Source organism: Phallusia mammillata, chromosome 5 (genome assembly GCF_965637545.1).
Source record: "Phallusia mammillata chromosome 5, kaPhaMamm4.hap1.1, whole genome shotgun sequence".
Classification (NCBI taxonomy): domain Eukaryota; kingdom Metazoa; phylum Chordata; class Ascidiacea; order Phlebobranchia; family Ascidiidae; genus Phallusia; species Phallusia mammillata.
In genome coordinates, this window is record NC_137256.1 from 20,677,418 (window position 1) to 20,692,288 (window position 14,871).

A 14,871-nucleotide genomic window follows, 5' to 3' on the forward strand; every position below is an offset into this window, starting at 1 on the left:
TATTATGCCTGGCAGCAACAGCTTATATCTGGTGAAATTTCTAACAGCAAATGTTATAATTTGCCTTATTTTATCCTCGTTTTTTGTTAAGGCAACTGGATTTATTAGGAAACATGTTATAATGAGTGAAAAGCAAAAAACAGCCTTATGTGTGTCAAGTATCTCTGGTGGCTAACTGCCTTGCTGTTTGTCCAATACTCATTTGCCAACAATGACTCAAGTACGCCGATTTTAAACAAAGACCAACTGTTTCTTGATGAATTTTGGGGCAACTATTATGGGGAAAAATATCGCCACTTTTCTGAAGTTGATCGATTGAAAAGCAAAGAAGATGCCAGGAACATGTTTTATTTTGGATATGACAGCTACATGAAATATGCCTTTCCTCAAGATGAACTGAATCCTATTGACTGCTCTGGACGTGGACCTGATGTTTTAAACCCGTGAGATATAAATATAGTAAAACATAATTAATCCGGTCCCATTTGGACCAAACGATTTGATTAGGCGATGTTGATAAGTTATATCCTTGGCACAATAATAACATTTGTACCTCAAGTTTTGTTCTAATTAGGCGAAGATCTGGATAAACCAAATCTGGTTTAACCAAGGTTTACTGTGATAACACTTTGTGAAAAACTTTTTAGTCTAGTTGACCCACAAACCCTAATTTAATGCAAGTCGCTTAATCCATAGTACTGCATAAAGATTATAAATTTTGTCCAGACTTGTTGGTTCATACATTAAAATTTTGTTTGCTTCTGTTTCAGATCAAACTTAAACATCAATGATGTTCTGGGCAATTTTTCCCTTACACTTGTTGACTCCTTGGACTCTCTAGCGGTAAGCGAAAATTCTGGTGTGGATAAGTAATTAAACACCACATATTAGTGATGGGACGGGTACCGGGTATTTGGTATTGATGGTATCGAACGATTTCAGTACTATCGTTACTCATACTTAGTATCAAAATATTTTGTCGCAGTTTTCGCTACCAACGTTCGAATACCAGAGGTAGGTTTACACCATAACAATACAGGCAATTTTTTTTGCTATTGTATAGAGATTACATTTTTCTGCATATGTGTGTGCAAGCCTGTATGACGGTCATGGCAGATAAACTAGCAGGTGACATACAACTAAGTACAACACTGTACTTAAGTACTTGGTAATCATACTCGGTATCGAAGGTATATACATGTGGTACTCATACTCGGTAATGGTACTCGCTTCAAAACCTGGTATCGTCCCATCACTACCACATATATATATATTACAAGACTGCTTTATTTAACGTTTAATATGTCACACCTAGCTGTATATAGTTCTGGGCTGGTGTGATATATAGTTCTGGCTGGTGTTCTGGGCATTTCTTGTCATTCAGAATGTATTTGTTTTGTGGTTCAGGTGCTGGGAAATGCTTCAGAGTTCAAACAAGCGGTGAAAATTGTCATAGATACTGTGCACTTTGATCTTAACTCAACTGTACAAGTTTTTGAGACAAATATCAGGTAAATTACTGGTTTCCAGTACATATAATGCCTACTGGTTTCAATTGTAACCTGTCCCCTCACAAAATTAGTGTGTAGTGAAACATGATAAATGTAGAAAATTCACATGCAAAACATGATGTCTTTACAAAGTTTTCAAAACGTGCAATACACAGGGTTCTTGGTTCGCTTCTGGCTTCACATCTTATAATTGTTGATCCAAAACAACCATTTGGTGACATGAGACCACATGGTTATGATAACGAACTTCTTGATATGGCACATGATCTTGCTGTAAGGTTGCTACCTGCCTTCGATTCTGCTAAATATGGCATTCCATTTCCAAGGGTAAGTTTCTTGTATGTTCGTGTCACCAGCTATATTTTTATCTTTGTTGCCTAAGTAATAACATAATTGCTACCTAAAAAATGCTTCAATAGAGTTTTGTATCATTTTTCTTTGTTTTTTCTTTTTCGATTTTATGTTTGGAATTTGTCAACAGCATAAGTGAGAACTTTTGTGCTTAACAAACAGAATGATTTCAATACACTATTGACTATGTATACTTGCCTTGCTGGCTCATAATTTTTTGACCTATTTTGAAAAATGGCTATACACCATGACTTTACTACCATAATCAGTGACTAATTGTGTGCATCCTGTGTGTTAGTTGGGGTGATTATTGCTTGGTGTAAACACTTTCAACAATTAATAAGGAGTTTCGCTAGGCATCATTTAAGGCAGTGGTTCTCAACCTTTTTTGACGAAATTCTCCCTTAACAATTCAAAGCATTTTTATTCCTCCCTAATATACTACATAGAATATATCAAACCATACAAAGATCATTTAAAGTCAGGATTTTTATCAACTTTATGGGTCATATTCCTAAATTGTAAAATTTTGAGAACCACTGATTTAGAGTAAGCAGCCATATGTATACTCTTATCACTATCAAAACAATCTATGACAGGTTAATTTGCGACATGGAGTCCCAAATAACACACTCACTCACACAGCAACTGCTGGGGCTGGATCTTTGTTGCTGGAATTTGGAACACTCAGTCGCTTGCTCGGTGACCCAACATTCGAAAATGCAGCTCGGCGTGCAGTGGATGAAATATGGGGCAGGCGTAATGAGAAAACAGGCCTTCTTGGTAAAAAAGCATAAGAAAGTGATAACTGACTCTTGTACCATTATTAAACAATGTTCAGCAGATTTTATTTAAATACCAATCTTTCTTTTGTGCTCATACAAGCATAAAAGAATACAATTTTACGTACAATTTACATTGATACTAGTAGGACTGACGACATCCATTGTGTTACTGCTTGATGTGTGTTCTATGGTTTCGTCTGGTTTCAACTGGCATTGATTCTTAGGGATTGCCATTGATGTGAACACTGGCAAGTGGATGGGAAGACAAAGTGGACTTGGCGCTGGAGTTGACTCATTTTTCGAATATCTTTTAAAGGTAAAAATCCAATTGGTTCTATTAGAAACTTAACAGGTTATCGCAAATCAAACCTTTCGCAACATTAAAAGCTGTTGTTGCAATTGTAGAGTTTTATATTCCAGTAATTTGTTGCATTATATCTTTCATTTGAAAGGTTGCCTTAAACTATTTTATTACACATATATGTATATATTCTCCTCATGTGACATTTCGCACTATAACCGGGACGTGTTCACGGGACGCTACAGCAAATGTGATGACGTCCACAAAAGTAAATATCTATCTCTGGGTTCAGAAAAGTTTTTCTAGTTGACTGTATTATACAGGATTTGTTATGTTTTTTTGCCTATAAAACAGGAAAATTGTAAAACCATTATATTTTGGTATGTGTTATTTCTTAATGATGGTGCATGTAGAACACTCTGTATAGGGGTGCATTGCCCATATAAAATGAGTGGCAGTGATGTAATACTCATTTGTCAATTGTTGCACAGTCATATATCCTGTTTGGGGAAGAGAGGGATTTGGAAATGTTTAACGAAGCGCTGCAAAATATCAAGGACCATTTGCGACGAGGGTAAGCATGTTATTAGATGACATTTAAAAAAACAAGCATCCACACCACTATAACTTTGAATATTTAGTTTGACTATGTTGAAATGTGCCTAGCTTTGAGTTTAATCACATTATATACAGATATAATGTGTAACAACATTATTTGCTGTTTTATCATTTTTCTTTCTGTGCATATTGTTTGGATGGCATTTGTTTTTTAGTTTACATGTCCTGTTTTATTAGTTTTTGCCCAAACACTAAATCTAAAAAAACACTAAAATACTTAAAATAAATATAAATAAATCCAGTTACTAAATGCAATTTTTGCATTAGGCGCACCCATTGCAACAGTGGTATGGGTGATCCCCCTATTTATGTCAATGTGGATTTATCAAGTGGAAATATTATCAACACTTGGGTCGACTCATTACAAGCCTTCTTACCTGGACTGCTGGTGAGTTTTGACTCAACACAAATTGCTTTTATGTAACAAGCACATTCTGAATAGTGTGCAATTTTTTTTACTTGACTTGCTGCTATCATCATTTCAAATCGAATATATAAGTAAATTTTTACCAGTGTGTTGCATGCTGATTTTTGAATATTGTTATTTTGCTTCATACACTTATAACTCAGTTAATACTTTTTTTGACAACATCTTGAGTGATTCAAAAAGGTCTAATAATGTCATTAGTATGTTTGATGTTTTAAGTTTATTCAATTATTCTGTACAGAGAGATAATCTTTGTGAGTTGATATAAATCCCTCCCTGCTATGAAAACACTCAAAGTGATACAACAAGTTTTCAACTGTATAAGTGCTAGTTTTGTCAGTTGCATGTGACTTCACACAACTGTTTACAATGGGATAAAGCAGCCATTCTCAAAGGGGACACCACAGCTCCTGGGAACCTGAGAAAAAGGGGTGGTTTTGGAGATTAAATAGGAAATTGATGGGAATAAATCTGGACATTAAATAGAAAACAAAATTCACGAATGGGGAGAATTTGTTGCAATGCTTTATGTTGAAATTGGTTCCTAAACCTAACCCAGTGTTACTGGTAATTTAAATACCTGCGCTCTTTATGCCATCTATCGGTATTTAGCAAACCTTTTCTAGTGTAAGTTATTGTGTTAGTAGCTCTACCCACTAATATAACCCTATTTACAGTTATCACTACCAACCAAATCCCATTTAAAATCAAGTTGTATGTTACAGGTGCTCAACGGTGATATAGAAGAGGCCATTTGTTGTCATGCACTCTACTACACTATATGGAAGAAATTTGATGCCTTGCCTGAGCGATTTAATTGGCACCTCAAACTTCCTGATGTTCAGTTCTACCCCTTAAGGCCTGAACTAATTGAAAGCACCTATTTACTATACAGAGTAAGTATTCCAAAATATAAAACTGATATATTCGCTTTTGCGGATAATCATACTAAACTGAATTTTTCAGTACACATAAATCACAATGCAATATACATGAAAACCTTATGGCATTAAGTTTTAACCTTTTGTTAAACTTAAAAATTGTATAGTGCTTGAAACAAACATAATGGAGAAATTTTGTGTTTAGACCTTTTAACAATTGCTGTTGTTATCATGGGTGCAAACTGATGTAATTTTTCCTTTTGGGTAAAACTGATTTATAGCGTGTCACATAAGCAAGGTTTAGCACGAAAATAAATGAGGTCTTAACTAACTGATGTCTCCCCTCATTTAAACGCTTTGACGATGGCATTAGCATAACGTTTGATTAATAAAGCATCTTCCTTTTTACGTCTTTTTCGGCCGTTATTTTCCTCATTAAACTTATGAACAAATTCTTGTCTAGTGTTCAAACTAGTTTATGGATTCACTTCTGGTTTAAGATCCTTCCACTAAACTTCTATTTTTGACTATTATATCCTTGGATTGGTTTGGTTCAAATTTCTGATATCTTAATGTAGGCGACAAAGAACCCATTCTACTTACACGTTGGCCGTGAGATCTTGGACTCTTTTGAGCTCCATGCTCGAACTGAATGTGGTTATGCATCGCTGCACAACGTGATTGACAAGTCGCAGGAAGATCGCATGGAATCATTTTTCCTCAGCGAAACCTGCAAATACTTATATTTGGTAAGCAACTTCATTTACATGGCACCAAGCTTTTAAATTGTATGACATCACTGCAAGTATTTTGTTTGACTGCACATACTTCGGTCATATGACGTAACATACTCGTCGTATGACGTCACATATTAGTCGCCATGTTTTGTATTATTTTGATATAAGCTAAGAAGGCCCTGGTTTGATTACGCTAGTGTATTGCAAACAGGGTTGCAAATTAGTAAGGGAAAATGTATGTTTAAACTTCTAGTATTTCTAGGCTTATAATAACGTCGTTTCTCCCGTTTAAAGAGTCTCAAGCAATACCACATATGACGGCGCATAGGCTTGAAAAAAATACTGGATAGGCACCTGTCGAATCCCATCGCAGGCCTCGTCATATGTAGTAATGCTTGTGTACCATGGTTCATATATGTGAGTATGTCGTGAACATGGACGCTTTAGAGCTGATCCCAGTGATAAGTGTATGTTCATTTTAGTGCAAGTGAAGCAAAAGTGGAGAGCAATGGGGGGAATGCATGCAGCCATGGTTAACAAACACTGCTTTATTGCTTAACCTGCCTTTGTTGCTATCAGCTGTTCGACTTTGAGAATCCTCTTCACCATCAGTCTTCCATGGAGCAAGTTTTCACCACGGAAGGTCATCTACTTCCGGTTAATCTCTCCAAACCGTGGGAACAAGAATTTGACTATTGTTACCTCACAAAGAGCAACGCAAGAAACAGAACAGCCACCAATGTCAAGGTATCCAGTTGTCATTTTTGTAGCAACCTAATATTCAAGGAGGCTTCAACTTTTTATGTTCAGCAAATCCAATATTAGAAACCAGGCTATTTGAACAAGCCTAGGTAACCTTAACTCTATTTTGAAAAAAAGTACTAAAAATTTGAAACGTTCCTTCTATTTAGCACGGTTAAAGAAACAAGGCTTGGTCATTAACCCGTTTTGTTTAAATTACTTCTTTTTTGAGACTGAAATTTTGGGCATTTTTGGATAGTGGTCATTGAATTTTTTGCAGCGTCACTGTGACAAGGTGGACCGCGAACGGACATTTTCGTTGCCGCTGCGCCGAGGCTATTTTCGTCAGCTGGACGAACTGGTCGGCACGGCAGTCACGTGACATGATGCGGGGAAGGGAGGTCTGTGTAGGAATAACTCGCAACTAAATTACGAGTAAGTAATTGTTGGACTTTCGCAAAAGTGAAGGAATATAAAATAGTATATCGGAGTTTTGATAGTTTGTAGGATTTTTTAGATTACTAATTTAAAAAAATTAGAACTTCATTATTTTCCGCTGTTTGATGGGTTGTGACGTCACGTAATCTCCTGGTTTGTGACGTCACATACGTAAACAGCGTTTTATCAAACGACGGCCTTTTATTTTTAGACAACATTTGCTTTAAATTTGTAAATTTTATACCCAACCGGTTAGCCGAAAACTACACGGTGTTTGTACGGTTACGTGATAAAGGGTTGGACATCATGCGAAATAACTTGCAAAGTCTGTCAGCAGATTTAGGCAGTGGTTTAATATTGAAAGCTAGTAGCTGGTTTCGATTTTCGAAGTTGGCAGCATTGAAAGGCCAGGCAGCAAAAGAGTTGCTACGAAAATTCGCTGAAAAAAGCAAAGAAAGGGAATTTGTGCAGAATAAATAAACAAAAACCCAAAGTAAAGAATACTGATTGATTCGTCGTGATAATTTTTCCTCTGGATTTGCATAGTTGCAGTTTGCAAGCTTGCTAAACAGTTGATCAAGAAGAATAACAAGACAAGATTTTTTTCAAAGATTTGCCATTTAAAGTCGAAAGAAAATGTAGTATTTTGAAGTTGGACATAAGACCTGTAGTATTCAACAATTTCCAGTCTTGCAGTCCGATTGGTAAAGCTATTTTCCAAGTTTTGTGGGACATCTACTTTAAACATGTTAAAATATTTCAAAAAATGTCCATTGTCGTTTAAAACAAACTAGCAATTTTCCAAAAAACAATTTCAAATTTGCGACAAACATTTTTCCCGCTTCGCAGACCCATCTTTCGACCGAACGACCACGTGATATTCTCAGCCAATCACATTTCGCGTAGCCGCGTTGCCCCGCCAACGGATACTTTCACCAAAATTCAACATTCTTTCGTTGAAGGTGTCACTGTGGTGTATTCAATTGACCCCGTGGCCATCGCTTGCTTAGTTTTCTCGTGTGTCTCGCTAATACATTGCTTCTACAGCTTTTACCGCTATTTCAGATACAATGACCCGCTTTTGCCCTTTCAAAACTAACTATTTTAGAAAATTTATAATACGTATATACAACTTTTAAAGTGTAAATACTTATTCTAGACCCAGCACAACTAGTACCACATTTTTTGGACTTTATTCTAATCGGTTCATTTCTGTATTGTTTCGAATCCAAACCCCCGGTTGTATCGGACTATTCGATTGAAATTGTTCCGAAATGTTCTAAATTTCTGCATTATGCAATTTTGCGCGTTGTATACAGAAATAGCTATACGAAGAAAAAGAATGACGTAGGAGCATATATGTGACGTCATGGTATGACATCATTAGTTGCGAGTGACCCTGCAGTAGACCGCCCCTCCCCGGTGACGTAGTTGTTGTGTTTGTTTTTGTGTGTGTCTGTTCTTTTGCCAAAAGCAAATGTTGTTTTTGTGTCTTAATTTTTTTTCTTGTTTGGAATTTTCCTTGTCCCTTCTATATTGTCGTACCTCGCACGTGTTGTACAAGTCTGGCGATTTTTGTCTGTGCGTATGATCAACAATTAGATTTCTGTGTTCGATATATTTCGGTGTACCATTTAACTAGGGGTAGGCCGTTTAGATGTACAAAATCCTACTCTGAACGTGTTGGGCAAAAGTTTGGATTTTTATGAAATGAAATACATTGAGTTATATTCTTAAGTAAAAAAATGCACTTTAGGTCACTACGTAGCAATTAAACAGTGTTAATATTCTTACATTCCATGCAATAACTATAACTCTTAAAATCTCAACAAATTAAAAAAAATAAGTGTGGAGTTTTTTGAGCAAACTGACTTAACCTTGTTTTAAAGCGCTGTTTTTTCTTATTGAGTGAAGCGGGTTTTGTAACCAACTTTGTGATGTAAACCGTGACCAAAGTGTTTTCAAAAATTAAATTGATTGATTTCCTAAATAAATCTCTCATGGTTCGCTGCACAAAGCTCGTTACGAAACCCGCTTTAAAATGAGTTTTGTAACTGAAATGCATGTTATATTTGCTATGATCTGTGTACATTGTATTCTTTCTTTCAGTTTTATCACGTTTCGTACTCCATGAATATAATTAAAAGAACAACGTATCTTTATGTTGACGAAAACAAATGTCCTAATGCCTATGCACAGTTGCATTGTCCTATTTAATACTTTTGTGCCGTTCTATATACTAGTATAGTACTTTGTGTTGTAAAGTATAAAGGAACAAACCTTATTGGCTGTACAAAACGATGTCAATTTTCCATTTGACTCAACAGTTGTTAAAGAAGTAAAAGCAAAACATATAACTTAGTCAACTTAACAAGTGAAATTTTGCTTGTTAGTACATTTAGTAGCATTTAATATGTTCGAAAATGCTTTTGTCAAAATGATATGGGTCTAGCCTTTTTCTAAGAGCCAAGTGCCCTAAAAGCCAGTGAATAAATCTAACTATAAATTGTACAACTTAAAACGGATTTGTTTGAAATTGAAAATTGAACAAATGCCCTCATTCTTAATATTCTTAGTGCCTTACTATTTATCTCTTTTTTGTTTTGCTATTTAGTTTCCTTTTTCTTTTCTCATTTATCTGCACCTAAATCCTATATAATCTGCATTACTTTTGTGTTGTAACTCAATGTAGCCCTGTTGTGTTGTTCAAAAGTTATAACATTCGACCACCATCTTTTCGCACAAAGCGTAAATAACTGAGCTGTTTTTCACATTTGACAAACATATTACTCAGTCAAATTGTAAAAAGGGAGTCAATTTATTGCCCACAACGAAACTGTAAATCTACACCAATTGTAATATGAAAGCATCCATTTTTGTGTTGATTCTCTTTGCATTGGCGTGCAAATGAAATATTTGTTTATCTTATATTTGTACAGTAAACCTCGCTTAATCCGGACCCGTTTGGACCAAATATTATTTCCGGATTACGCGAAGATACGGATTAACCGAAGTCGATTAATTAAAGCTTACCAAATTACAAATCATTTCTACTTCAAGTTTTGTCTGAATTAGGCGAAGATGAATCCGGTTTAACCGAAATTTACTGTATTTAATTTAGTACCATAGAATTGTTATCAAGTCTTTGTGTGAAGTTTGTTACGTGCAATTGCTGAGTAAAACCGAATCTTTTTTTTGCTTTTCGTGTTTTTACAAGTATAAAGGAATTCTTTTAGTGTGGTTTTGGTCGTCAGTGACCTCGGTGCCTTGTATGGTGTGATGATGAAATAAAAAATATAGTTGCATGAAAGAAATAAACCGAGTCGAAATAACGAATTGCAACAGCTTAGGTGTTTCTGTTTACCGAGAGATAAGTGTGACTTGCCCAAACATTTGGATCATTATGCAAGTCCCAAAACTAAGCGTGTTAAAAGAAACGAAATTGAAATTTCCTTTTGTTTTAGGGCTAATATTTGATGAATTGGGTATGCATTATAACGCTATAACCTGTAGTTTAGATATTTTTGTAGCCTCAAGCAGTCTCACATATCAAAGTTGGGCTGCATAAATGTTTCTTTAAATACTATCTTGCTTTTTGGTCTGCAAATGTCTCGCAATTGGAAGCCATTTAGTTTTTGTCGCGGAGGCGTAAAAACTTTAATAGCCGCTTGCCTATAGGAATAAAAAAACAATGAATATTCTTGGGGTCATGACGTTATTAATTGTATCAAAGTTTTGCTCGCTCAGGTGGTGTCCTGTTGCGAAACTCTTCTTTGTTTACGCCTAATAACTTTCTAACATTGCGCAGTCATTTTTAGCTTGCGTAGTGGCAATTGGCAGAGTTGCTGAATGGTCTTTTTTCTGCAAACACACTAGTTCTGTTTTTTTCTCGTTTGGTAGCGAGTTCGGGTACCTACTTATCCGCCACTTACTTCGTTCCTTAGCTTTATCCCTTGCCGTTTGCTTGTTTGTTTCTTGGATTTGGCCACTAGTGGCAATACACTTCTACATAAAATGTTAATTTCCGCACGTTGGCGTTAGCAAGTCGGAAGGCCGACTTTTTGGGAAAGTAACATGTCTTGCTTTCAACAAAATTTTTCTGACTATTACGTCACAATGCGTGTGTCGTTGTCACGTGTCACGGCATCGATCGCGTGTCACCTGTCAGTCACGTGACGTCAGTGAACTATGCCTTTCCTGGAAGTTCAAAAGGAAAAGACGAAACACGTTGAACGGCGATTGACTCAAATGCAACGATAAAGCGATTTGTAGAGGAAGTAACGAATGCAATGTGGTTATGATCATAAATCGCCTTCATGTCTCAGTTTGACCTTTGATCTGTCATTGGCATCTTCTGACAAGTCTTCCATCTGACTGTCGTGTGTCTGGCATTTTGTTCGTCACTTTCGGGTTCGCGACACGCGATTCTTGGTCTATGCCATTGAATTTTTAAAGTGTCACCTGGGTTTCTTGCTTAACTATCTTCGAAATGCGTAGTTTCCGTGTAAATCTGACGGGTATTTGACACCTTGACGCGTTGTATGATCGACAACAGTTAAGTATTTCCTTGTAAAAATGTTATATACTTCTGACATGTGCGTGGACACAAGACCTGAAGAAATGACATTGGTTAAGCCATTTTGATCAACCTCTTTATGTCACAAGTTTTTTTGTTGCTTTTACATAAAATGTTCCATGTTTTCTTTTGTTGGTTATCCTGACTGTAAAGAATAAATATATGTTTGATCTCTATTTAAGTTTAGAATTTGGTTGTCACAAAGTTTGATTAATACTTTTTATGTAATGCAAGTCTTGTACTTATGCTCAAGTCGCGTGTCCCTGCAATGACTGTTCGTAAAAAAGGTCAGAAAAGGTTTTATAATGGAACACTATACACGGGTCTGTTTACCATTTTTGTAAGGTTTTCACACTTTTTATTATTCATATTATGCGACTCATTTAAAATGTATGACCAACCACTGATGATAATATGAAAATTGCCGAAACGTCTGAATAATAAAGCCTATTTCTCATTAGACTCCTGATTCGTTCTATGCCAAAACGTTATGTGCACGTTTGCTATATACGCTGTGTTAATGGGGTTACAATAAATGACGTTTTTTTGTTACTCGCTTTTTTTCTAAAATTCTAATGTATTTTTATCAGGAACGACTTAGAGTTAAGTAAAACACTCCATTGGAAATTTGTTGCAAAAACTCGATATTAGGTTTAAAATGAAACAACATAATTATTTCCAATGCGAGAAATCTGGGAATGCAAAACAAACCTTCGCCGTAACCCGAAAAAACGTGAGCATTCATTTTCCAAGCGACTTAAACTGTCAGTCACGGCCTGCTGCACATCGAAACTCGGTTTTGTTACGCATCACTGCGCATGTGGGGTCAGTTTACTCAAAACTCGTCTCTCGACAGCCCCAGCATGGTTCAGCTGTTGACCCACAATAACAGGGGAGCGCCCTGCCCCCCGTAACCGTCACATGATTGGGCAACGCCCCACTTACCCCCTAAGGCACTGTTGTTTTGCCCCTATAAAGTCGAGCTGTGCTTTGGAAACCAACGGTTATGCTTAAGTTATTTTCAACAGGCGCATTTTATTTGCGGCATTCCTAATGAATAGTTACTCTTTGTTGCGCATTTAAGCGTAGCGACGAATTTTCCAGGCATTTCCTCGCCCCAAGTAAACTCAAACGGGGCCTTTTCACCCACTTGTTAGAGTTATAACAATTTTCAACTGTTGAAAATCGAATTATTTTATTATTGTATTCAACTTGAGTATAATGAAAACGTTTAATTATAACCATTTTCTGTTAACATTACCTTTTCTTCTATTGTTCGGCTATTATTTCACACAATTCATATCAATACAGGTCAATGGTCTTTTGGGTTTTTAACATAACAAAATAGTTTTTAATTTCTTAATTAAAGCCTCTGATGAATACCTATTATAGTATGGCGCAAAACGCTAGCTACATTATTGCGTCGCAAAGGCACAGGTGGTTCTTGAATGGTGCGTGCTTTGAATATATTCAAGAACCACCAATATGTATACATATATGTTCCTTTTCCGCTGGGTGGCATAATCCCGATATCAGATCGAAATCAACACATTTGTATGTGCGTTAAGTCAATTTTTTTAAACTTGTTTTGTTTGGTCAACTATGTCACGATTTTCAACACGGCATAAACGTAAAGAGGTTGTTCGCCATTGCAAGTTCTAAAGTCAAATGTGGCTATAAACGGTGTACCGTAGTGCAACGTTATGCAAGTGATGCTTATGTCAGCGAACACATATTAAACATCGAAATTCATTTAAATGAATTACCTTAAGTGTTTTTGCCTGTGAGCAAAAAGCACACAGAATATTTAAATATCTAGAAAAAGTGCTTCATTTCTCTCACTTTCCAGAAATTCAAGTTTTGTTTCATACGCAAAGCTTTTTTGGTGGAAAATAAATAACTAAATCATCAACTTTATGTGTTGGGGGCAACAGCTCATGCCGTAATTATGAATAATACTAGTGAAAATCAGACATAAAAAATCAGTAATGTAAACGAGACAGTAGCCTATTCGATGCAAAGACATGAGAAAATCATACTCTATTTGTATTGCAGGCCCCAAAAAGGCATGTTTTTTTCCCTTTCCAGTTAGCAAATTTTGCAACTATTTAACAAATCATATTCAAATCCGAATTAAATTTAATATATTGCAGATTTTAAGGTAATGCAGATCCCGAAAAATGAAATTTTCAAAACAAATTAGTCTATATTTTCCGTGCTACAAATTTGGATTAAGATCTTCAAAGTTTTGAATTACATGTCTTTTGTTTCTATTTTTTGCAGAATTCCATGTATTCAAAAAAATATCAAAAAATCCCGGATTATATAGTTTAAATGCCGCTGTCTGTGGCAACGCTAGCTTGGCATATTAAATCACTGGCCTTGTGTTTCACAGCAGAAAGGTCACCGCCGTGATTCAGGGTTGATATTTTTACTTCGTGTTATCGGTGATTTCCTATACAGAAGAATACGTCAAATTTTCCCCGACCCGTGTGCACAAACCTGCGTGTTTTTTAAACAATGTTATTGTATGTAATTCTCCCTTTGTTGGACGTCTTTGCCATAGGCACTGCCACGGTTTGCGCACTAAGCGCTATATTTAGCTCAGCGGCGCGAGTTTTTTAATCGCAAACTGTCCAGAAATACTCGTTTTGCGTGGTTACATCTGCCTTAATCCGCATTTGTGAATCATGCATAGCGTGCGAAGACTCGTGATTAGAGATTGCAAGCGTTTGAAACCCATAAACCTGTTATTGCATCTTCGTGGTGGGCCCAACAAAGAATTTTGAGATTCCGTGACAAATGGTTTGAACAGGGAGCCGCACGAATATTGAAGTGCCATGCACTTCGCGTGTACCTGTTTTCAAGTTTTCATGTAAAAAAATTGTCTTCCTTTCGTAAAAAAATTTCAAAAACTGATATTTCACATAACAAACGTCTAAAATACGCTGAAAATAAGCAAAATTTGACGCGTTGCTTATTGATTCAAAGCTTTTTAAAATATTATAAACCCCGTTGTTCATTCTCCGCTTAAATTACTTGCGGAAAAAACCTTTGTGTTTAATTTGGAAGAAGTTTATGAATCAGGATAAGAATTCCTGCTCCAAATTACCACAAATGTGTTCGACATTTACACTGGATTGGACTGTTTCTTCCAATTGACATTTTATTACGATTTTAATTATAATTGGTTTTTAAGTTGCGGTAAAACCACCCATATGTTCATATGGATTTGGTGATTTTGTTTGAAATCATCGAAAAATGAAACATGAGCTATAAAGCCGGGATTTGAAGCATTAACCTATAACGAGTTGGCAAACTAATTGGGTTTAGTTGTCAAGATTGCAGACCGCCTTGTTTTCCAACGGTTGTAATCCCGTTTCGTGTTATTTTTTCTTGAAAATTCTTTGAACAAACCTAATGCAACCCCCCAAAAAATGAAAAATAGATTGTCAAAAAATGAACATTCACAAATGTAAAACTTTAAATAAAGGAACATCATGAG

The 14,871-nt window shown here is 36.0% G+C and overlaps 1 protein-coding gene across 1 annotated transcript; it reads left to right on the forward strand.

The window, feature by feature from the left end:
- Nucleotides 1-65: 65 nt before the first annotated feature.
- On the forward strand, nucleotides 66-10,108 carry LOC145227723 (ER degradation-enhancing alpha-mannosidase-like protein 1). Its single transcript, XM_080092622.1, has 13 exons — nucleotides 66-443; nucleotides 771-843; nucleotides 1,408-1,511; nucleotides 1,667-1,838; nucleotides 2,462-2,645; nucleotides 2,872-2,963; nucleotides 3,440-3,522; nucleotides 3,834-3,954; nucleotides 4,719-4,889; nucleotides 5,453-5,623; nucleotides 6,191-6,358; nucleotides 6,633-6,787; nucleotides 7,640-10,108. Exons 1-12 carry the CDS (start codon nucleotides 148-150, stop codon nucleotides 6,732-6,734), a joined length of 1,737 nt encoding a protein of 578 aa, XP_079948748.1. The 5' UTR covers nucleotides 66-147; the 3' UTR covers nucleotides 6,735-6,787; nucleotides 7,640-10,108.
- Nucleotides 10,109-14,871: the final 4,763 nt, after the last annotated feature.

Bases quoted from the DNA above. Each gene is read 5' to 3' on its own strand.
- LOC145227723 (XM_080092622.1), top strand. From the start codon at position 148: ATGTGTGTCAAGTATCTCTGGTGGCTAACTGCCTTGCTGTTTGTCCAA. The intron at 2,646-2,871 runs GTAAAAAAGCAT...ATTGATTCTTAG, and splicing joins TGAGAAAACAGGCCTTCTTG to GGATTGCCATTGATGTGAAC. The intron at 4,890-5,452 runs GTAAGTATTCCA...ATCTTAATGTAG, and splicing joins GCACCTATTTACTATACAGA to GCGACAAAGAACCCATTCTA.